This window comes from Anas acuta, chromosome 11 (assembly GCF_963932015.1).
Source record: "Anas acuta chromosome 11, bAnaAcu1.1, whole genome shotgun sequence".
Lineage (NCBI taxonomy): Eukaryota > Metazoa > Chordata > Aves > Anseriformes > Anatidae > Anas > Anas acuta.
The window spans coordinates 20147463-20170134 of record NC_088989.1 but is presented as its reverse complement, the minus strand read 5'-3'; the positions used below and the strand labels follow the sequence as shown (position 1 = coordinate 20170134).

Sequence of the window (22672 nt, the reverse complement as noted above, 5' to 3'; positions counted from 1 at the left end):
TGAGATTTTAAGAGCAGCTGGTCCATCAGAGGAAGGAAGATAAGCTTCCTGTTGAGTGCTGGAGGGCAAAAGGGAATGGGCAAAGTGAGACTGTGCCCTGTTAACTGACTGCTTACAAGCACAGCATAGGTTTAGCTGTGCTATGGTAGGTTGTGGAGCTCAGACCTGTGAAAGATCAGCTGTTCCTTCTGTGTAACAAGAGGTTGCCATAATGAATCAGAGCTGTCATCTGTTTAGTCCAGCATGGTTCTGCCAATCAACAAGATCCAGGAAAAAAAAAAGGCATTAGGAAGATGCAGAATGAAGCTACCAGCCCGAGGTGGCAATCCCTAGCGATTAGAGACATTCTTAAGCCACAGCGCCTGAATTTTAGTAACTTGTCCAAAATGTATTGACCTTTGCTTATGCACCTGTAAGTTGTTACTGTGTTTTATATGCCAAAGTGTCTAATATTTCATTGGTATTTTCATCTCAGTGATCAGATTTTGTCTCGTGACAGTATGCTATAGTTTAATGATTTTATTGAAATATTCTGCTTTTTCTTCTTTCTGTTAGGCACTTGAAAAAAGCAAGTTTGTAGTTACTTCAGAAATGCACATAACTTTCATTCCAAGCTGCATATAAAGTGTTACTTACTCTACTGCAAGTACATTACTAGCGTCTTGACTCTCCTTCAGCTGGAGGATTTGTGGTTAAACTTTCACCTGCAGCTAGCATTTATTTTCCTTTGCAGTGATAGGTGTCTGAATTCCATTTTCCTAGATCCACTTTCAGTTACAAATAACTGACAGGACTTGAAGAATTGATCTTTGACTGTCTTCTTTTTCTTCTTTTTGCTCTTTTTGGTATCATACCCACTTTATGGAATAAGCTGGGAAATACCCTTAAAATTCAGTACCAAAAGCAGGAAATGTCTGCAAGAGACTTAGCATTTTTATGCTGTTGATCTTATCCAGAGCTTATACACCAAACATTAATGTTGGCTGGAAACCTGTGATAAGCAGAGAGCCTGTAACTGTGTCTGCTTTCCAAGCTTCATATTCACGCAAGTAAAAGTGATCTGACGGCTCAAGACAGTAAAATAACCAACAGTACCAAGAAGGTTTGTACAGAGGAGTTTGGGGAACAAAGAAATGTTGGGCAACTCTAGATTTATGTGCTCAGTAGTGGGGGAAATTAAATCTTGGCCTCTAAAATATGTAATTTTGAAAACTGCAGTACTAGCATTTTCAAAGAGTTTTGTCATCTCCGAACGAGCTGGAGCATGTAGGTGCTAGATGGTGTGCATTGTGTAATCCACGTCCATAAAGGTGGTGGTGGTGTCTTTTTTTTCTTCCTTGAAAAACTGGGAATGAAGGAGGCAATACCCTGCCCCATCAAAGGAGGGGGGGGGGAGAGGTGCCTGGGCCAGTTCCAGAAAGTTTTACAGATTTAATATGTATTTACTTCAGCAGTAAGGTGATTTGGAGTCTTTTTTTTTTTCCTTCCAAAATTTTTTAAGGGGAAAGTTAATTATCAAAAACATGTCTTTTGTCCCTCTGCAAGCCTTTTTTGCATGTTGCAGCCTTATAGTTTACCTATAGAGAGAGTAAAGAAGGGAAACTAGATGTTACCAGTAAATGTGATTAAAATATAATATGTATCTGTGCTCTGTAGAGTACTGTGTGTGTTATTGCATGTGGGGCACCTAAAAAGTTAGCAGGTATTATAATACAAAATAAATAACCCCACCACTGTTGGGACCATCTGCCCACCAGCCTTATTTACCAACTTATAAGTCAGCGTGCTCCAAGGACTGCAGACAAGGAGGAGCTGTCCTTTGGGAAAAGAAAATTAAAAAAAAAAAAAGATAGTTAATTTAAATTTTGCTTTCTCATCCTCTTTCTTTGCCCTTTTAACTGTTTTCATTTAAGGAAACAACCCTTATGTGGTATGAAAATTTGGTAGCGTAAGCGTCATTAACTGGAAGACACATTACTGTCCTGGTCACCAAGGCATCTGTCCCTCTCCTCCTGTGGATGAAGAGGAAAATTCTGAAGAAAAACTCAAAGCTTGGGTTTATTGAATGGAAGGTCAACACCCTTGAGATGCTGTGGAGGAGAAGTGTGATAACCTTCCTGAATGCCGGACAGAAGGAGGGTGTACTAAAATGGAGAGCTTGTCTCCCCAGCTCCAGCCTCAGCCTGCGCAGGTGATGTTGGGGCAATGCATGGCTTGTCCCAGGCTCCCTCCTGGGAGCTCTCAGTCAGGTTGTGTGGCTTGAGCGCAGCGTTAAAGCCACTTAGAGGATGGAAATATCCTTGGCTAGTGTTCATTCACAAGTGTTCAAAGCAATCTATATGTGGAGTTGCTTATGCTATGTGGTTAAGAGTCTTTTGTAGACCAAGAACCACATATTCAAGGAGAAAGCTGTATGCCTCCTTCAGAGTGCGGATGAGTAGCACACAGTTACACAAAGGACCGAAAGGTCATTTGCCCTCCTGTGTGTGAGGAGCCATTAGTGAGCTCATTACTGCTGTCTGCAAATGATAGCCAAAGCACAGCACTTGGCTCTAGGCTACCTGGAGACTGGTTAGGCAAGTACTTGCAGCTCTTTGAAGATCAGACCTTTGTTTTTGGTGTTTGCCATGCAAATGTATGGCCATTTTCCCTTTTGTTAGTTCTTAATTGATTCTGTCTAGAAATCAAAGAATGTGAGATAACCTGACCAAAGAAATAGTGTTTTTTCTTTTAAAGTCATTTTGACTTGTATATAAGGCTAAAGAATTATACTAGCAAAACATTTTCGTTCAATATGTATTTAATTTTGTTCAAATTCTTCACATTGGTGATTTTCTTCTCTCTTAATACTTCAAATCATGTGTTCTTTATAAGCAACTGTCTGCCTCCTCGTGTTTGTTTTTTAACCCTAACAGTGTTTCAGTATACCAACAATGAGACATGAATTAGTGTGCAATTTATTTCAGTGAAGGAGTTTTGTAAGATATTTTTGTTTTCTGTTTCCTTGAGTGTTTACTTATGCTCAGGAAGCTCCCCGTCATTTTGACTGAGGGAGATGTTACTTCTGCTTATTGCTGCTCTGTAACATCTCCAGGGTTGTGGGTTGCTTTTTTTTCTTTTTTAAACTTCCCTTGGCAGTGCAACTGCTTTAAGCAGCTTTGAGGCTATTTCTTCTTCTCCTTCCCATTCCTGCTCCTGTTCAGCCTGAGCTGAGCACTGGATGCAGACGGGTGCCAAGTTCCCCAGGGTGCCTGGGGAAGGTGGGCTGCAGACCATGTGTATGTGTCTGACGGGTGGGCAATGGCAGCTTTGGGCAGTTGCAAATGGCAGTTTCGGGTAGTTTTGGGGTTGGGGAATGGCAGTTTTTTGGGCAGTTTCAGGTTGTGTTAAAACCCAAGGAGGGCTTTTTCCATCTCTTGTGCAGCTTTCTCTGAAGAAATAGATGGAAGCTACTTGTGCCTTTGCCAGCATAAATTGTTTCTCTGAGCACATTTAGCTGAGTAAATAGCAAAATAGCATTTTGGTTCATGAACTTCTTGAACTCTATTTCTGTGTTTTCTATAATGTTAAAACAAAGCAAAAGTGGCTGGGCAGATACTGGGCTTCTGTGTGTGTGAAGGTTTATAGGCTTCGTGCATGTCAGTAAAAAGTTAGTCTGCCTTTTTAATAGCTTGATTTAAAACAGACCCAGACCGTTTTACTCTATAGGAGGTAACTGCATTGCCCTGTAATTTTGGACAATTTTGTTCAAGTCAAATTTCCTGTTCCACGCAGGCTGTTACAATTATGAAAATGGCTGGTAACGGGAATGCATGGGGACTGGTTAGAGGTATGTACAAGAGAGATCATGGATCAGTTAAAAGGGAGGTAGTTTTTAACTGTTCCCTTATAAACCCGCCCAGACAGCTGCTCCAGGCTGCCTGCTCTGGTGACAGTGTCTGCTAATGAAGGTGCCCTGTATCTCGGGCAGTCTCAGTGTTAATGCCAGCCTCCCGACCCCCGGCAGTACTGCTGTCGAGCTAAGGGTAGCTTCCTGCTGAAACTCACAAACTTCCTGGATGAGGATAAACGACCACCTTGCTGTGCGAAAATAACCAGGGCCCACAAAAGTTATCATGGATAGGGCTGATTTCTGCTAGTCCAAGGGAGCTGATGTCTGTAGCTCCCCTTTTGGTCCTGATAGCCGTGTCATTCAGGACAAGGCATAACAAAAGGACATTTCTAAAATGGGAGTCTAGCTGTATTGCAGCATGGAAAATCTTTCAAATGTAAAAGCGGTGATAGCTTGCTGAACTTCACCTCACCTTCACTGGGGAATAGAAGGAAGCATCTGTAAACAACGAATGACCGAGAGGAGAACAGAGTAACATATCTGCAAGTCTCTGCATCTTTTATTAAAGCATGACAAGCTTGTAAACTGACAAAAAAAAAACCAAAAACAGTCATGTAAGAGTATGACTTAATATATGGAGCATACTGCTGTAGGATGTTTAGAGGCTAAAATTGCATAAAACCGTGAGAAATAAAGGGATATTTTACAAATATAGCTAAATGATAATAGCTCTGCCAAGTTTACATTAAGCCTTCTGCTTCAAGGCTTAAGGCAATCCACACCTCTGAGAGATTATGGGGTTTCTTGCACCTTTCTCTAAAGCATCTGCCATTAGCCTTTGTAGGGGACAGGATATTGGATTAAAAAAGAAGTCTCTCTCATCTGCTATGCCAGTCTGTGTGTTCACATAATCACTGGCAATGGCGGCTTCTGAAAAATGATGAAATTCTCTTGTTAGAGAAACCCAAGGCTTAGCATCTGCATTCGAAGTTCTAAGAGGAAATCAGTCATTATCCTCAATATTTTTTTCTCCTTTAGAGAAATTGCTAAGTTACTTGCTTGAATCATGCTCAGACTCTGCTGTCTGGCTGATCAAGAGGTGGCTTTGAGTATCCCAAACCTTCAGCATGTCCTGTACGGGCATCCTGCTGCCAACAGTGTGATGCCACCTCACTGGGCAAATGGGTGCTCAGAGTTGCTTTCTCTGTGCCATAATATTTGAAATAAATGTATGTCTGTAAGGGGTAGATGTTAATTCTTCAGGGAAAAATGATAGTGTATTTCAGAAGGAATGTGTATGTTTTTTGCTATCCCTTTAACATTTATGGAGATCTGGGTATTAGGCTTTTAAGCTGCTTTGCTGAAACTCGTTTGACAAGGACTCACACAGATGGTGCTTTACTTTCTGTCTGAAATGTGACGCTTTTTAATTTCCCTTGGGTCATCTCGGTGAATCTGGCTAGAATTTCTTCAATGGATATTTGTCTCCCGCTTCTCTGATTTGCTCATCTGAAATAAAATTCAGTCTGATAGGAGCAGTAGGTGGGTGCCTTCCTCTGTAGGCAGAGCTGGCATCTTTGATCACCTGTTTCAGCCATGGTATATTTGGTGATTACTGTACCATGAATATATTTGTGCTAATATATGGAAGTAAAAAATACTGAAATCTCCTTCTGTTCAAAACAGATTTTTGTGTGTGTGCGCATTGGCAGTATATACCAGGTGAAAAGCTAGTAGAAGATGACTAGTCGAATATGTAATGCATGACTGAACCAGGAGTTTTACAAGATGCTGATCTGTCCTTGAGCTGGCTGAACGTCTCGTGTTACTGGTGACTGTGGGAACCTGCTGTATGGACACTGGCATCCCAAAAGATGCTGTGGCACTTGAAGGCTCCATATACATCTCGGGTTGGACTGTGTGGAACATGCAGGTGTAGCAATGTGAAGACAGCGTTCATTGATCTCACTGACTTTGGTCTGCATGCCTGGCAAATTGTAACAAGTAGATACCTACTTAAATGTTACACTGCTTGCTTTAGAACATTTCTTAGTGGGAGTCCAGCTGCTTGTGTGTTGAGCACTGATGTTAGAGCCTGGTAGAGTTTCAGACAAAGTGAAAACCCAAAGAAACAAGTAGTAGGAGATTTTTATTTTATTTTATTTTATTTAAAAAAAAAAAAAAGGAAGAAAAGGTCAGGTCTAAACAGATGCATGTTTTGCTGAAGAGGTTATACGTCCGACCTGCCTCTAAGTCCCTTTGTTGGTGCACTGCTAGGGATAAAGTCAGTGAGAGCAGCCAGCGGAGCTGTCGGGTGAGCACATGCTGACCTACTTCAGCCAGGATGACCTAGGTTAGCTTAACCTGGTGGCAGAGCAGCTCTGTGAGCCTGTCTCGCTTCCAGTTGAAGTGGGTTAGCAGGTTTGAGGGGGCAGTAATCTCCAGCAACGAGCAGCTGAGCATGGTGATAAGTGTCTCTGGTGTAGCTGGATCAGGAAGAGTAGAAAAGAACAGGCTGCTGGTACTAAAGCTGTTTTCAGTGATGCAGTCATTGTAGAAGTGGGTCTGACCCAGGTATGCAAAGTGCATGCACACAAAAGCTTCTGGTCATCTCATGATTGTCTTGTTGCAAGCCAGAGTCTTGCTTTAACAGCAGACTTGAGTTAACACATTGGTGTTCCCTTTTTAAAAGGTTTTATAAACCCTTTCAGGGTTTATATGAAGTTCTACCAAAGTAACCTATGCATCTCAAAACACCGTTTGGGTGTATGCTGCACATTACTTTCAAGAACCCTGCATTAGCGACTTGATAACATTTAAGGGTCTAATCCCAGGAGGGGAAGGTGTAGAAGAAAGTTGCTTTGTTTTGTATCAGAAAAACATGGTAAATAGTTGTAACTATTTAAAATGGAAGCTATTTATGGAAAATGTTGGGTTTACTAACAGAAGGTCTTTCTGGCTATCCTAGGCTTTTGGGCAGGCCCATACCAACCACAAGAAGGTAGCAGCAGATGGAGAGAGCAGAGAAGAAACCTTGATTCAGGAGTCAGCTACCAAGGAAGAGTACTACATGAAGAAGGTTATGGAGCTGCAGACAGAACTGAAGCAGCTCAGAAATGTCCTTGCCAACACCCAGTCTGAAAACGAACGCCTTAATTCTGTTGCACAGGAACTGAAAGAGGTAAGCAAAAGTGAACAATGCACATCACAACAGGTATTGTGGTTATGTTTTTTGTGCTATGTAACCACACTGAGAAATATTATTGAGCTGCTCAATGTCTGTTAATGCTGATAAATTTGGTTGTCTCTCATGTTAAATCCAGCTGAAGCTGTAATTCAGCAGTGTAGTAGTAAATCCAACTTTCCGATTCTATCCACTGAACCAGCCTGTCATGGCCACAGTGGTTCTCAATCAGTACAAATTCCCTCTTCCTTGTTCAAATACCTCCTAGTTCTGCAGAAAGTACCATGTTGTGCTCTAGGTCACTAGACAGAAACGTGACTGCGTGTCCAGGCCAGAGCAGTACTGCGGGTGTTGCACACTGGTGCCCTCAGAGAACTACTGGCTTAAAATGCAGATGGGTCTGTTTAGGCCAAGCACAAAGAAGTTTACAACGTTCTTTTTCTGCTCTGCTCTCCATAGAGATATTATTGCTGCAAAATATTTGGGGCATAGCTTCTCCTTTTTATACATTGCCAGTTGCTTTTTCCACTACAATTTTTGTAAGGATGTGGGAGCACAACAAAACACAGAACTGCACAGAAGGAGTAACAGTAACAGTGCCTTGTGTTTTTTCTCATGACAGTGATGGTTTTTACATTTTCATAGGTTGCTTAACTTACTATCTCAACATACCTTCCACTTTTTTTTTCTTTAGCATTGAAAATGCCTGTTTCTGATGAGAAATAATGACTGAGAAGTTGACCAAACAATATGATTACTTATGAAATCTGTAGCTCAGATTGTTTTAAGAGCTCAAACCCTTGCTTAAACGTAGACTTGAGTAAAAAGACTACAAAGACTGCAAACCACAGATGGATGTGGTAAACAATCCCCAGTTATTACTCATGAGGTTTCTTGCACCTTCCTTTGAAGCATTAAGTACTCGACTCTCTGGGCCCTGAGACAATCAACAAGCTGTCTCTGCCAGAAGAGGAGGTTATCTAAGAGCCCAGGTCTTAATCTCGGTGCGTTTCACATGACCAAAACTGAAAATCACAAGTGTCTGAATTTACTTTAGGGGATTATAATAAATATGTGGATAATGTTTGGTAGTGGAATTCACGAGGAGATGAAAAGCTTTATGTTGACTCTTTCTGGAAAGTGTAGGTTACTTCTGTGGAGAAGTGAGGTTCAATAGTACCTCATTTTGGGGTGCAACAGAAGTAGATTGGGGATAGGTGGAGGGGGCACATGGGACTGTCACAGGTGATCAAAAAAGCCAGGCTAGTTCACCTTTAATTTTGTGTGTCCTGGCTGAGAGATAATGGAGCTGGAATCAATCCATGTACTCTTGCTTAGGCAAGCAACCAGTTGCTGCAAGCACACACCACTCTAATCTTTATTTCCTAACTTAAAAGAGAAGCTCCCCACCCAAGAGGTAGCAGCATTATGTCGGTAACGGATTCCAAGCACTGCCCAAAGCGTGCTGATCGGCAGATTTCGATCCAGCTCGCTGAGTCACTGCAGTTGAATGTGATTTTCCTTCTAGATACCCTCATATTTCAGCTACTCAGCCATATTTGCTTGGAGCTGCATTTTCCTTTACCAGAACCTTTGGATGAGCTGGTTTTAGTGTTCTTTTGTGTGCTTTGTCCTCCCACCTCACCCACTCAGCCTTGTGCACAAACATGCTTGCATAAGGTGGAAACTGTTATGTCCTTTCCCCTGGCACCCTTTGAGAGCTGAGCAGCATGTGAGGAGGGAAAGTAGCTGATGTCAGGTTTCTTGTGAAGATTTTTTTTTAATTTTTTTTAAGCTTCTGGTGTTGTTTTTTAAAGCATTCTTCTGAAATGGGGAAGATGTATTTAGTTGCTTGAAAATAAAGTGGTGGTGATTGTGTTTGATTCTAAACTTTGAAACTGAACTCAACAACAAAAACAAACAAACAAACAAAAACAAAAAAAGAAGAATTCTATTTTTAAAATAAATCAAAACCTGATGTGATTAAATAATAAGCCTTGCTGTTATGGGGGTTTCTCTGCAGGTGACTTTGGCAGCCAGTGGTTGCATAATGCTTTGTGTCTTCTCAGTGTGTTCTTCCTTGTTTTCCCTTTTTGATCTGAGCTTTTTCTTCTGTTGACTGTAAATTGTGGTGTGGTGAAGAGGGAAGGAGACAGGAGAGAAATAGCATGAAAGTTTTAGTGTGAAAATGAAAACATGTGGGCCAATTGACCACATGTGTTTTTTGGATTCTTCCTCTTAGGATGCCATTTTTGTATTGCATTTTGCTTTGAATCACTTTTTAATCACCTATGTCAAATGACAAAGGCACAGTGTGTGAACAGAGATACCAGGATTCTCCTGGCCCACAGAAAAATTCAAGTCAACACGACTTTTCCTGAGAGACTTGGCTTTGCTGTAGTACAGTGCATCAGAAAGCGGCAGAAATTCAAATCGCTGCTGTTTCACCACTGTTGTTGAGGTAAGTGGAAACAGGAGGATGCGCAGAAGCCTTCTGTGATGATTTGTAGATAAATAGCAAATGAGTCTGGAAATATTCTGTGAGAGAAATCAAGAACATTGTGGCTATCATAAGCCAGTGAGCAAGACGAGCACTGTGGCTTTCTCCAGCCCCTACAGCCATGCTTAGACCAGATCTCGTGGTAGAAGTTTCATGTTGACATTGGTCCAAGGAAATTCTGTGCCTCCTCTGCTCTGAAGAATGCTTCCGTAGTCCAGAGGCAGAACGTGTTGGGCTGAAGGTGGAATATGATCTACTGTTTTATACCACAGAGACATAGTGGAAATTCCTTCCTTGGGTTTTTCTGACTGCTGATGAAAGAAAAACTACAGCGGCTTTTCTCCACTATGTCGCAGAGAGTGTTTATAGATGGGTCTGTCCTTTATAATGTGTGTTCTGGAGGTTCTGTCTTACTGCCTGTCCAAAGGCCTGACTTGCAAGATGACTGGGGAAACAGGAAACTACTTCTATTGCAACTGTTCTGGACTTAATCCAGGCAAGAGGGGGGATGTGGAAAACATTTGATAATGTGTAATGTGTAATGCATCCTCTGTCTGTGAAGAGGTCTTCTGTCAAAGCTAAAAGGAAGTGGTGGTGGTGGTTTAGAAGTGCTGGGGGAGGGCAGAAAAGGCAGGAAACTAATGGGGCTGAATCTCAGCTTTACTTCTAGCAGATGTTTGCTAGTAAGGGCTGGTTGTGAAAGTTTCTATCTGCTCTTTCATAGCTAACTGGAAGGATACAGAATTTCATTGTTATGGGGGCTTTTTGTGAAAAAATCTCTTTAGAGCTTCGTGGCACGGGCAAGACTGAAGGAACCAGGCAGCAGCTCGTCTCGAGCTGTTTCTGGCCATAGCAGCGGTTATGGAATGAAACCAGATGTTGACCTGGATCAGCTGGAAGTGCATTTAGAATGCTGTCAATCTTTTCAGGTCTTCTCAGGACACTTGCAGAAAAGTGAGCTGTTTCTGGAAGGAGATGTGGCATTTGTTATGGCTGCAGTTGCTGTAGCAGACACAAGCTGTTCTGACACTTTCTGTTGAATTATCTAACTTTGCCTGTTGAGACAGGTCGGCAGGGCGATTACAGATTATGAGTTTTACTGCTGTCATTAGCTAGCTCAGCAGCTCCTGTGTCTTGGAAAAGTCACTAGAAGGAGTAATTGCTCCTGAGTAATTGCTAATTATCATGCCTTTTGATCTTCTTTCATTTCTGCTGCATTTTAGTGGCACCAAAACAGATTTCATAGGTGACTGATTTGGTTGGTAAATCATGAGGTAGCCGTGCCCACATATAAAGAAGCTGAAAAATAAATGAGCAATGTTTTCCCAGGGAAGTAAAAGGTGATCTGATTATGTAAACTAAAGAAGGAGATATATTTTAATCTGTGTTTTTTAGTATTAATTGAGAATAAAAATAGCTAACACAATGAGCAGTGTAAATGTACTACATAGCATGTTTTACAAAACACAACGTAGGTATGATTTTATTCTTTCAAGCCTATAAAATGGAAGCTATTTTTCTGAAGTTGGTTTTAAAGACACTTTGATTGTCTTTCATTGTTGTGCAATATCTGTCATTGTTCCTGAATGTGCTTTACCCATCAGTTTGACATGCGTTTTCTTGTTGACCTGTGCAGTGCAGTTCTCTGGCTGTGCTACGCACAGGGGACCATCTCCCTCTTTTTTCTTCCAATTGCTAGTGACAATTCTCTCATGCTTTCTTTGTTCCTTATAGGAGTTGTGGAGAGAATCCCAAAGCTCAGTCCAAAGAGGGGGGATATTTTTGCACGAGTACCTATTTTCAAAGATGGTGCTTCCTTCCTGGGAACAGAGCACTGGAGCGCAGAGAAGGATAATAGACTTCGTATTATTCTTAACCATAAAAAAAATATATAAAATAGAATAGCCTGGAGCAATTAAGGCTCTGTCTTTCACTGAGGTGTGACACTGTTAGGGCAATGCTGATGAACTTGACTTTCTTCTCTACGCCCTTTGTGGTCATGTGCTGGCTCCTTATGCTGTCCATGCGGCGCAGTGCAGCTTTCTCTCATTCTGGGCAGTGTGTGAAACCTGCCTGTTCTCGCTTCGTTCTGAGGCTGAGCAGTGTTTCCCATGGGATGCAGCTGGAGGGTGGCTTGCAGCCCCACAGCCTCCCAGACCAGCCAGAGGAGTCTGGTAGGCGTTTTTAGGACCATGTAGAACACCAACAAGCAATCATCTATCCTAGTTTTATTTTATTCTGAGGTGGGTGAAGGGTTAAACCCTCCCCTCCCCCCCCAAAAAAAGAAAAAAAAAAAAAAAGGAAACATAATACCCAAAACTTCATAGAGATCTGTCCATTTTATTCCTCCATCCTGTTCATTTGTCTCATCTGAGGGGTCAGTCATGTGTTTGTTTTTTCAGAGTCTCAAGTGACTCTAACAACCCTTATGCTCTGGTCGGATCTTTCTGATAACTTCCTCAATGAAGTTTACGGTTTATGCAGTTCACATGTGCTCCCAAAGCAAACCTAACAAACTCGCCGCCCAGCCCCGAGATCTTGCTTCTTTGGTGAAGACCTTGAGCTTGGTCTGCAGTTCTTTCCTAAAGATCTGTCGGTAGATCCAAACTCTGTGGATCCCTGACTGTTTCACTGAAGAGACCACAAACAATCTGCAGCGCTGTGATTAGAAGAGCTTCATGTGGAAGCTGATCTTCAGTCACTGGAAGCATCAGATGCGCTGTGTTAGAACAGGACACTTCGATCATTGCTGCCTTCTGCTCACAGACACCTAACTGTTCGCAGCCATCTCACCCTGGCCTTAGGCACAATGATATTACAGGTGCATTCATCGGCTTTCTGTGGCCTTGCAATTAAAACATGTGAGCAGAGGTGGAAGAGACGTTGCAGGAAAACCCAGGACATAACCCGTTCCCAGTATTTGACTGTTTTAATTGCTAGCAAGTGTTTATTTTCAGGAGCCAGCATTTTCACCACGGTAGGCCGCTGTTTGTTAGACTTGACCCTATCTGCCCTGAGCACTGCTGGCCGACACGTCTATAAATACACGGTAATCTCATTGTTGAAGTTCTCCAGGTTTCTGTAAGAACTTTCCTCAACATCATCAGTGGAGGAGGAGAATTCTTAAAGTCATGATAACACTTTTCTTTCCCACTAGGATTTATAGCTGAAATGCTGGACAGTCTTTTGTGTTGCTTTCTGTTCTTCCCTCTTGAACCCACTGACAGCCCATGGAGGAAAATGGTACAAGAGAACTCCCTGCTGCTGAGGAAGGAAAACTTCCATTTCCTGGGTTCCCTAAAAGCTGCACCATGAGCCATGCCTGAAGAATTTGTTGGTTTTATTATATCAAAGAATACAGGGTAACAACATTTTACTGTGCTCTAAATTATAGACTGTGCACTACTGCTAAGTGGCCAAAAGTGTGCCCAAGCAGTTCGTTACAATGCATTACAGATTTGTTGAGGTCCTATGTAGTTTGTCTAGTCTGATACATATGTCTGTATCAGATCAACAGAGCTCTTTCTTCCCCTATTAAATAAATGGAGGAAGGTGGAATTGGGTTTTTAATGCAAGCAAATCATAAAATAAAATAAAAAAAAAAAAACACCACAATGTTACTGGGTACATTTCTGGGTATATTTCTGGGTACATTGGAAACTGCTAAGAAACTAGAGGTAGTGATAATCATATAGCAAAATATTCTTATACAATGTTTCTGTACATGCATGGTATAAAGTCAGGGAATAGCTTAGAGAAGGGAAAGTGCTGAAAGATTTATTGCCTTTTCAGATAGGAATCTTGGAAAAGAAGAGAACAAACAGCTGATATCTAGAGGAGTTCTTTCCAAACAGAAAGGTCACTAATGGAGTAGGATATGCAGCTTTTGGAAGCAGGAGTCTGAATGGAAAAAGAGATGAGAGATGTAAATAGAGGTAAAATAAAGTCAAATGCAGAAAGCAGGGACAAGAGACATTTTTCATGGAGAATGTGAGAACAAGGGAAAGGAAGATAATACGGATATTACCGCTGAAGTTAATAGGAGTGAGGGACACTTAAAAGCTCGGAAAAGTGATGGGGGAACTGAGATGCTGTGATGTGACGGAGCACAGAGGTCAGGCAGTGTGTAAGCGTGGGCTGCAGTGAAGTAACATGTAAATATGGGCTATTCTGGAAACCTTGCCTGTAGGAGGTACAGCAGGTTGGTGACCTAATGGAGGCAGACTGAATTCAGAGGGAAACTTGTCATGGTCAGGAACCAAAGAAAAAGGAGCGGGGATGACCTAGAGAAAGAAGCGAGAGGAAAAGGCAGGTTGTGGTGGAATGCTGACAAAGAGTGAGGAGGGAGCTCCTTTTGTTTAAAGAACTACAATAAAAAGTATTGTCTCTTTGCCACAAAATTGGGTGAGCTTTCCTGGAATGTCTCTGCAGGCAGCATGGTTTCAGGCTTCAGCCTTGTTTACCAAGTGCAGGTTTGACAACTACCAGCACAAACCAGAGGTCACCAGAGGCAGGGAGATGAGACCCAGGAGAGGGAAGTACTGTGGCAGAGCAAGCAGAGGCAGGTGGGACCAGCTGTGCACTCACTTTGGTCAAAAATACAGGAAAACCAACTCAGGCAAGAGCTCAGTGCTTGACATGAGCTTTATAAAACCAGATTGCAGGGTGGTCAGCTGTGGGGAAAAGGTTGTTTTGTAAATGTTGAAAGCAGACAGTTCCCCTGCCTGGTAGGCTGCGAAGGGTGACCTTGTAAGGGTCACTGCTGTCGTGTTGTGATTGTGTTGGTGCCCTCTCTGTCTGTCGGAATGGCTGCAGGGTTGGTTTGCACATCACTGATTTCCATTCCCATATGTTTTGTGGGCAAAACTGCAGGGAGAAAGGTGCATTCACACATAGCTTTTTTTTTTTTTTTTTTTTTTTCCATCCTGAAAGCATTTGGAATCTGATGCATCGACCAGCACTGAAATGTGCTGAATCTGAGAGGGAGGCAGCAGTATCATGGCACACAGCACTCAGTGCAACACCCTGGGAATGAAGATGCTTCTCCCCCATGTCTCCTTCATCAAGGATCCTCTAACAAGGATCCCTGAACTTGTAATGGAAAAACCTCTGAGCACTAAGGCTCCTCCGAAGCTCACTTACCTGCGGGTGTTAGGTTCCTTCTGGGCCCAGACATAATGCTCCAAAGAATAAACTGGGGCAGCTTGTAGAAGACATTCCGTGATTTGTTGCTGGGTTTTAGAACTGTGCAAACAGAAACATTTAAATAATGTTAAAATGTGCTGTCTTACCTCTGAAGTGAGTAACATGGCTGGAAATCAGCTACTGAACATGGTCCTAATTGTAAGAGCAGCAGTTTTTAAAGAGGTAATGCTCTGCTTCTAAAAGCAAAAGCAGCAATGCTTCCTTGAAGGAACTTTAACGCATCAAACACAGTGGGCAGGACTGGATTTCTTGTTCTCTAATGTGCTGAGAGAATTAAAAGGGATTTGTTTTTCCCATCCCTCTCCTTCTGAGGCTGCAGCCCTGGCAGGGCTGTGTGGGCGGGGGCTGCGGTGGTTGCCCAGCTTTTGTTGGGTGCCGGCAGCTCAGGCACGGTGGCAGCGGTGCAATCGCGGCACGCTGCTGCACCCTGCCTCAGCACGCTACGGATGGCGGCTGTGTGCATCCCAGCTTTTTATGTTCAGTGAAGTTAATTTTCATATTGACAGCTTCCTCTTTTTAAAATAATTTAGAATTGAGTATTTTTACAAATGGGAGCTGTGCATATCGTTTGTATCCATTTGAAACAATTAAAAAAAAATCTGAAGAAGAGGAATTGTGGAGGAAAATCCAGTTGGTGTGCTTTGCACGTATTCAAGGAAGCATCTGCTTGTGATTCCTCTATTGTTGTGCACTGATATATTCAGAGGAAAGATGTTAACAACAGCGTTTCCCTGGCTGTAATGGCTGCTGTCTAGAGACTTGGTGTCCAAAAATGAATTGATGCTGAAATCAGGGAGTTTTAAGTCACCCTCTGAGTACTGTATTTTCAGATTTCAGGTTTTAAAGAAACATTAACATGGACTCTTGTTCTTCTAACACTATAAAACTCTGTAGATACGCTTTTTAAAGTTTCACTTAGCAGTTAAGATTCCGGGGTATTCTATTGTTTGGGAATTAACCTGGTAGCAGGCTTGCTGAGGGATCTTTTCATTGTTCTGTTTTAATTAAATTGCTACATGCCCAGCAGTGCTGCAGAAATAGCAGGCTGAGCCCCGCTCGTTAGCTGTGGCTGCTCCTGACCTTCCTTATGACCTTGGGTCTGCCCTGGGCATCTGACCAGAATCAGCAGTGGAGGGAGAAAGTCTCTTGTACACAGCTGTAATCTTTTAACAGATCTGAAATCAATATGCACAATTGCAGGAGTAGCTAGAAATGCTCCAATCAGTGAAACAATGGCTTGAAGTTTTGCTTTACAAACCGTTAATTAAAGAGGTTGTTTCTTTTTTTCTTTTTTTTTTTTTTCCTTCCCATTCGAGTGAAAACTTCCGCTGGGGTTTGATGGTGGTGTGATTTCAGGATGCAGAACCAGGGAGATGGCTTTGTTTCGCCTGTACTTGGCACTGCCTCTGTTACTGTAGGTGGCCCTTGGCAATGTTTCTAAGCAAGGCTTGTTTGGGTCAGATTGGCTCTTTTTGAAAATAGGAAAGAGCGTTTCTTACACTGAGTCTCAAAGCAGTACTGTAATATGTGTGCTTGGGGGAAAAAAATCCTTGGTTTCATCTAGGGGTTTTGCAGCTGATAGACTGACTCAGGGCTGCATCCTGAGATTTATTTTCAAGTCACATATGGTTGGTTGTAAGAACATCACTTGTGACAAAACATTCAGGCAGAAGCACAAAGAACCAACCAGGGGCTGTGTCAACAGTACTAGAAATAACACTGCTGTAATGCTGCTGTTCCAGAAACTGTATCAAATCCTGTTCTTTTTTTTTTTTTCCCTATGTTTGGGTTTTCAAGATTAGTTTTGATGTACTTAATTGATACACCTTTTTCACCTTTTTAGGTGAAATAAGTTTGGGGTGGTAATATCGCATCTGTCTCCCAAGCTGAAATGGGTGTGTGGAGGAACAGATTTTTAAGTGACATTGACTAGTATTCTCTCCCTCTGTGTCATTAATGAGTGGAGCTAACTCATTAACCCCTACTACTTTTTGATTGCCAAGGGGGAGGTGTCTTCTGCCGTTTTTAAAGGCTGCGAATGAGAGAAATCCGGGGACTTGAGCATTGCCCTGAGGCAAAGCTACCTGCCCTGTGTGTGTCAGACCAGCATTGCTCTGAGCTGTTTCTGGGGCAGCCGGGCTGAAGGGGAAGTACTGAACAGAGGAACCAAGTGTGGAGCAGTCTTATGCACTGAAATCCAAGCTACTTCTGTGTGGGGTAGGTAGGTCTGGGAACAGGACAGGTATCCTTGATTTTTCCATATCTGGGTTATCCCAGCCCTCCTTTGCTGCAGAAACTGAAAATATGGCTGATTTCAACCTGATACATAAGTGTTTTGGATTTGGTTTTTGAGAATAGCTCAGGAGGATCATGGTGATACAGTTGTGTGGCCGTTGTGAAGCAGCAGCTCCAGGAGCAGCATTTGCTAGGTCAACTTACGGGTTACTAGCAGTGCAATTGGCAGACAACTGCTTCTAAGAATGGGGTGCCACCACTTGTGCTGTCACAGTATTTTGATTTGAAATAGACATTCTAGTAAGGCAGAATGTAGGTGTTGCTCTTTTTGTGTGTTAAAGTGTGTTCTGGTGGTTATTCTCACAGAGACATTTGATCTTTACAGTGTTACACCCGTCTGAGTTCCTCTGCTGCTTGGACAAAAGCTCTTGTGGGAGGAAAAGCTAGCGTGAGGTCAACGAACATAGCTTTGTTCGTGGCTAAGAGGCTCTTCTCATTTGCTGCCACAAGTTCTGTCTACATGAAGATGTTTATGCAGTGTAATCTTACTGTGATTTATCAAAACAGTTCTTAGGAAAATAATTCTTTTTATAGAAAAAGGGCAGTATATCACTCCTACGTGGCCATTGATTTTTTCCTTCCTTTAGGAAAACATAGGTCAATGACAAGCACAGGGCATGCAATTTGAGTGCAGGCAAAAGTATAAGCAAAACAGTATATTGCTAATTATGGGGGATAAAATTTCAGCATACTCTGTTGTGCTGGTCCATCCAAAGCATGACCTGAAAAGCTCAGATACATTCAGAATAACTGCCCCAGTGGTGTTTTGGGCTTTTTAAAGCCACTTGTTAGCTGTAAGGTAACAGTTGAGAGGGACGAAGGAAATCTCTGGAAAGAGCATTTAGTCACTGTTTGATGAAGGTCCAGTCGCTGCGTCCCAACATCTGTTTATTTGTGTAAAATACAAGCTAGCTGTGACACGCTGTTTGAAGTTCAATTGGGAACGGGGAAGGAGACTTCATAATTTAGTCATGTGAAGTAATTGTATTAAGTCATCAGAATGTTATTAAAGTCTGCCCTGCTAAGTGGTAAACAAGACTGCTGAAAGAAAATCTGAGCTGCTTGTCCACGGTTTGTCACTTGGAAATTAAAAATGCAGGCTGTGATGCAGCAGCAGTGAAGGTTATGCTCAATGTTATCCTTGCGTTTCATCTGCTTTCATTTAATCCTTCCTTTTCACCAGAGGTTCTGCCTTTTGTTTAATGCAAGTAATACACAGCAAGTTCATTTTGAAAAAATAAAAAAAGCATTAGACATGTTCATGAATTCTCTGCAAGTCAGTGTGTTGCATGTGGAGTTCAATTGGCAAATGTAGTTTGTATATCTAAAACGAAACGAAATACACAAACCCAATATTGAAGCCCCAGCACTTTGGACTGGGAATGCTGAGTGATCCCAGTTTGGCAGCATTAACCATGTGGAGCCTGACCAAGCTTTGACCACCACAGCAAGGGTTAGGAACTCTTCCTGCAGACAGATGAAGACCACGACTGAAACCTAGGAGGACTCGGTCGTTAGCATATTCTGCTCAGGAAAAAGGTCTAAGAAAACTTTTTTTTTTTTTAAACAAGAAACAGCTTACTGTATCCATCAGTGGCGTAGTTCCCTAAAGCTGCTGAGTACGTGGGCATTTTTGACTGCCCTGGAGAGCAGAGGGAAGGCTGCTGCTTCTGAGGCGTGGGGGGTAGCTTCTATATTTCACCCAACATCCTTAAGGCCTCCGTAGGTATTGTGTGGTATTACTGCATCGTCCTTTATTTCATGGTGTTTTCTATAGAGAAGTACCACTTCCATAATCCACATAAGCAAAATCATATTACCTCTGCTGCTTATAAAGTGGTATCGTTAATTTAGATAAATAACTCCTTTGGAGTTCACTTAATTAAAGTTGTTTGAAGTAGTGACGGAGCTCTAAGCTAGTGGTTTTGAGGTGATTGTATCTCAGTAGTATTATGTAATGTAAAGTAAGCACTTTCCACATGTAGGAGCTGTGGCACCTTGTGAAAATAGGTCACTAACACAGGGTGTATAAATTTAGCCCAAGCCTTTATCTCGTGCTTTACGTATAAATTAGCTACGGCCAAATTAAGACAATAGGAGACCTCTAGTCTTTTTGATATCTGTATTAACTTCAACATTTTGTCAATATTCTTTTAATTGTGAATTGTTTTAAGTCTGACAGGTCTGTGGTACCTAGTGCTGAAGTCCCATAAAGTTGTTTCTGGTGTGGTGCTGCAGCATGCTGGTGTTACTCTGCCTGATAGTGTCACTGTTGGAAGCAGTTAATGAAACTGTAAAATAGGGCTTTCTTACTAGAGTAAGAATTATGAGTAAGAAAATAAATGAGCTTCCAACAGAGCTTGTAACAGAGAAGGGCAGGCTTAAATAACAGGAGAAACTTGTACTTCAGATTATTGAAAATAAGTGGTCTGTGGACGTTTCTGGTGAAACAAGCTTAATGGGGCTGCAGAAAGACACGGCAGCAGAGTCCTGCAGCTCTGAACAGCAGGCATGAAGCACAGTATGGAGCAGGCCTTGGGTATTGCTGAAGTACGAGTGTTTTGGTCAGTGATTATCACTGATTAACAGAGGATGATAAAATCAAAAAGCAGAAACAAGACTTTGATGAAGGTGGAGCACACTTGCCTGCTTCTGGCACCCATTTAGGGCCAGGGTTGGGTGGGTTTGCTGGGGGAACTGCCTTAGGTGGGAAATGGAACCCCGAGAGCTTTTGGTGGTCTGAAATCAGTTTCAGCAGGTTACTGTAAGTTTGTTTTGTGGTCTCCTGTACAATTAGGCCTTTGAGCCACCAGGGCTTCTCCACACAAAACAGTATCTTGCTGTTGGGTTTTATTTTGTTTTCTGTTGAGGAGTGCTGATACAGTGGTTGATTGTGCTTATTAGCTTTCAATAATTAGTTTCAATTAGAAATACAAAAGTGGTACATTCGATATCACAATACATGTGATTTTTTAAAAACGAAATGTGATTTAGAGCTACTACGTAGGATGCAGCTTTAGTACTATGTTATTCCCCTGAATGTGGGCTGTTAGACAAAAAAAGCAGAAGATGCAGAATAGTTTTTTTTTTTGTTCCTTATGTAAGCCTGGCTGGCTTGTTCATTTCTGTTTTCCTGGAAGTGCTCCTCATCTTTCCCATCCCTTGCTAGCTTGCATCCCCAGGGAGGCTGCTGCAGTGCTGCCCTGGAGCTGTGCCAGAGCTTGAGCTCAGACATCGCCGAGCTGTGTCTGTGTTCAGCTGTCCCTGTGCCCTCCCAGACCTTGGGGAACGATGCACAAAACACTGAACACAGTGGGCAGTTGTCTCAGTTACCAGGCTCCTTTCTTCCTTCCCCTTTCAGTATGAGGAAGGCTAGCTGAAGCTGCCTCAAGCTTGTGTGTGAACATCTGAAGATATGAGCCTGGGCACGCTGAAAAACCCTTCCAAGCCTGTTAGCCACAAGCAGGCCGCAGGCTGATGAGCGCAGCTGCCGCTTGGCCTTGCCCGGCTATGGGGGCTGCAGGCAGTGGGGCTGATGCCTTGGCTGTGCCCCTGCACACTCTGTCAGTTCCCCTGTCCTTCAGCTTTCCTTTAGGAGCTCTGTACCTTATGGAGGAGAGTCACAGTCCCAGCTGATGATTAAAGGCCAAGGCTTCTGGTTATGCCAACAAACTGAAGTGACAGACTGCACCGTGACTGTGAGGGTTACCTGGACTTGTGTCCCTAGGCCTGCTCCTGTAGGAAATTCTAGCCTTTTGGGTGGCTTGGATGTCAGGGGTTTGCTAATATTCCCATAAGATGGCAGCCTGGCCCCAGCTGCACTGAGTAATGTTTCCCTTGACTTGAATGCTGGCAGTCTGACCAGTAGACAGCTGTGGGCCCTGCTCTGAATATTTGCGCTTTCTGGCTCTCACAAGCTGTCTTTTGAAGTAACAAGGGTTATGCTAGTTAAGGCTGCTCTGATTCAGCTTAAATACAGTAATTGTATGGAGGCTAAAGTGCTCTTTCTCTGGGGACCCTGAAAACACCCCCTCATCACGGGAAGAAGGGAAGGTGACAACCGCTGGTGACTGAAGAAATTGTGACACCGATTGCTTGGCGCTGCCTTGGTCAGCAGTGACACTTCTTAGAGCCAGGCTCAGCTCTACTAGCCCTTCTGGAGGGAAAAGACAGCTACCTAAAGTCTACTGGCAGGCCTTGGAAGGGTTAAACGCGTTCTTTGTGGCAGCGAAGGATATGGAAAGCTGCCAAGCATTTAGATTTGAGATTGGAAAAGCAGCTGGAGTTTAACTGCTCTTAGCAAGCAATTCAGAGCAGGAAGGGGGAGACTAATAACAACGTTACCCAGGGCCACTTGTAACACTGTCATTAAGTTTAGGTCAGCCTTTCCGTCCTGGCCCCCAGGCTGGGTTGGGGCCCACCCGCCACAGATGTTGATGCTCCCCTGACATGGGCAGGGCTCCGGGCTGGATCGAATGCTGGAACGGGTCGGGAGCAAACACCACGTTAAGGCAAATAAACTTGTACATTGTAGCAAGGCCTGATGCTGGCTAAGTAGTTATGAGGGATTCATATAGCTCCTGGAAACACTGCAGTAACCGAGTCTCAGCTCAGGTCTCTCTAATATTGCACAGAAAAGAAATCCATGACTGCATTTCTTGGTGTTGCAGTAAACCCATCCTTAATGTCACAGCTTCACAAAGCTTTTTATTTAGTGGTTTGCAACAAAATAAATCTTGAGCTGTGTGTGTTAATGCTGGGCACCACCCTACTAATCACAGCTAAAAGTCTGAGACATCTATACACAGTGAGATGCTTCATCATGGGGTAGGTGGTTGGTTATGAGAGGACATTTTAGAAAATAGAAAAAAACAAATTAAAAAACCAACTCATCACCACAGATGTTTGTACACATCTGCTACTGAAGTTTCAGTGTAGCTGTGCGTCTTCTCTTAATGCTTCAGAGCTATCGAAAGCGTTATGAACAAGGTATGACAAATGGATAGTGTGTTTTCTTCTTCTCTTCCTATGGAAGGATAAACATGTTGTGAGTTAGTTTCCTGCCATTCCTGGTTTTTGATCCCTACAGGATATTTGTCACAGAGTTCAGACTGACTGTGCTTGGGAAGACTGGGCATGTCTTGCGTGACTTAGAGCTTCTGAGTGACCACAGCGCTCCACCTTCCTCTTTCCTTCCCTATCTGTATCAATCTATCTCTGCAGTCACAGCAAAGCTTAGGAAGTCAAGCAGCTTTTCAGCAGATAGATGGTGTGATGGCATGACTTGGAATAAAACAGTGGAGAAGTCTAACTACAAGTTTAATGTAATATCTATTTTTCTCCAGTGGGCTTGTGTGAACCAAAGTCACCAAAACCATTTTCTATAAATTCTTGAAAATATATAGTCCTACTGGTGCAAACAGTGACTTTCTCTACTGGCTGTGGTCTGTCTTTTGCAATATTTCTTTTGAACCTGTCTGCGTCATAAAACACTTCTGAGAGCATCTTAATTTTTCTGGCAGTGTTTGGAGAAGAGGACAAGGGTTCTGGATACAATTACAGAAAAGAGGAGCATTTGTATCCAGAGGATTGTCAATTTCTCTTTCTCTTGTGTAGTGCCCAGGAGGGATGTCTGTGGTTTGTAAATCGAATCAAA

The 22672-nt window shown here is 42.7% G+C and overlaps 1 protein-coding gene across 5 annotated transcripts in view; it reads left to right on the top strand.

Annotated features, from left to right (window-relative positions):
- Window positions 1–22672, top strand: part of BICD2 (BICD cargo adaptor 2) — an 88013-nt gene that overhangs the window by 39379 nt on the left and 25962 nt on the right. For all 5 annotated transcript variants that reach the window (XR_011100113.1, XM_068694026.1, XM_068694025.1 and 2 more), the window contains exon 2: window positions 6801–7013. Coding sequence is in view for 4 of the 5 variants with exons in the window: in XM_068694026.1 (XP_068550127.1) it covers window positions 6801–7013 (213 nt within the window). In the remaining variant the exon portion in view is untranslated. The remainder of the gene's footprint in view (window positions 1–6800; window positions 7014–22672) is intronic.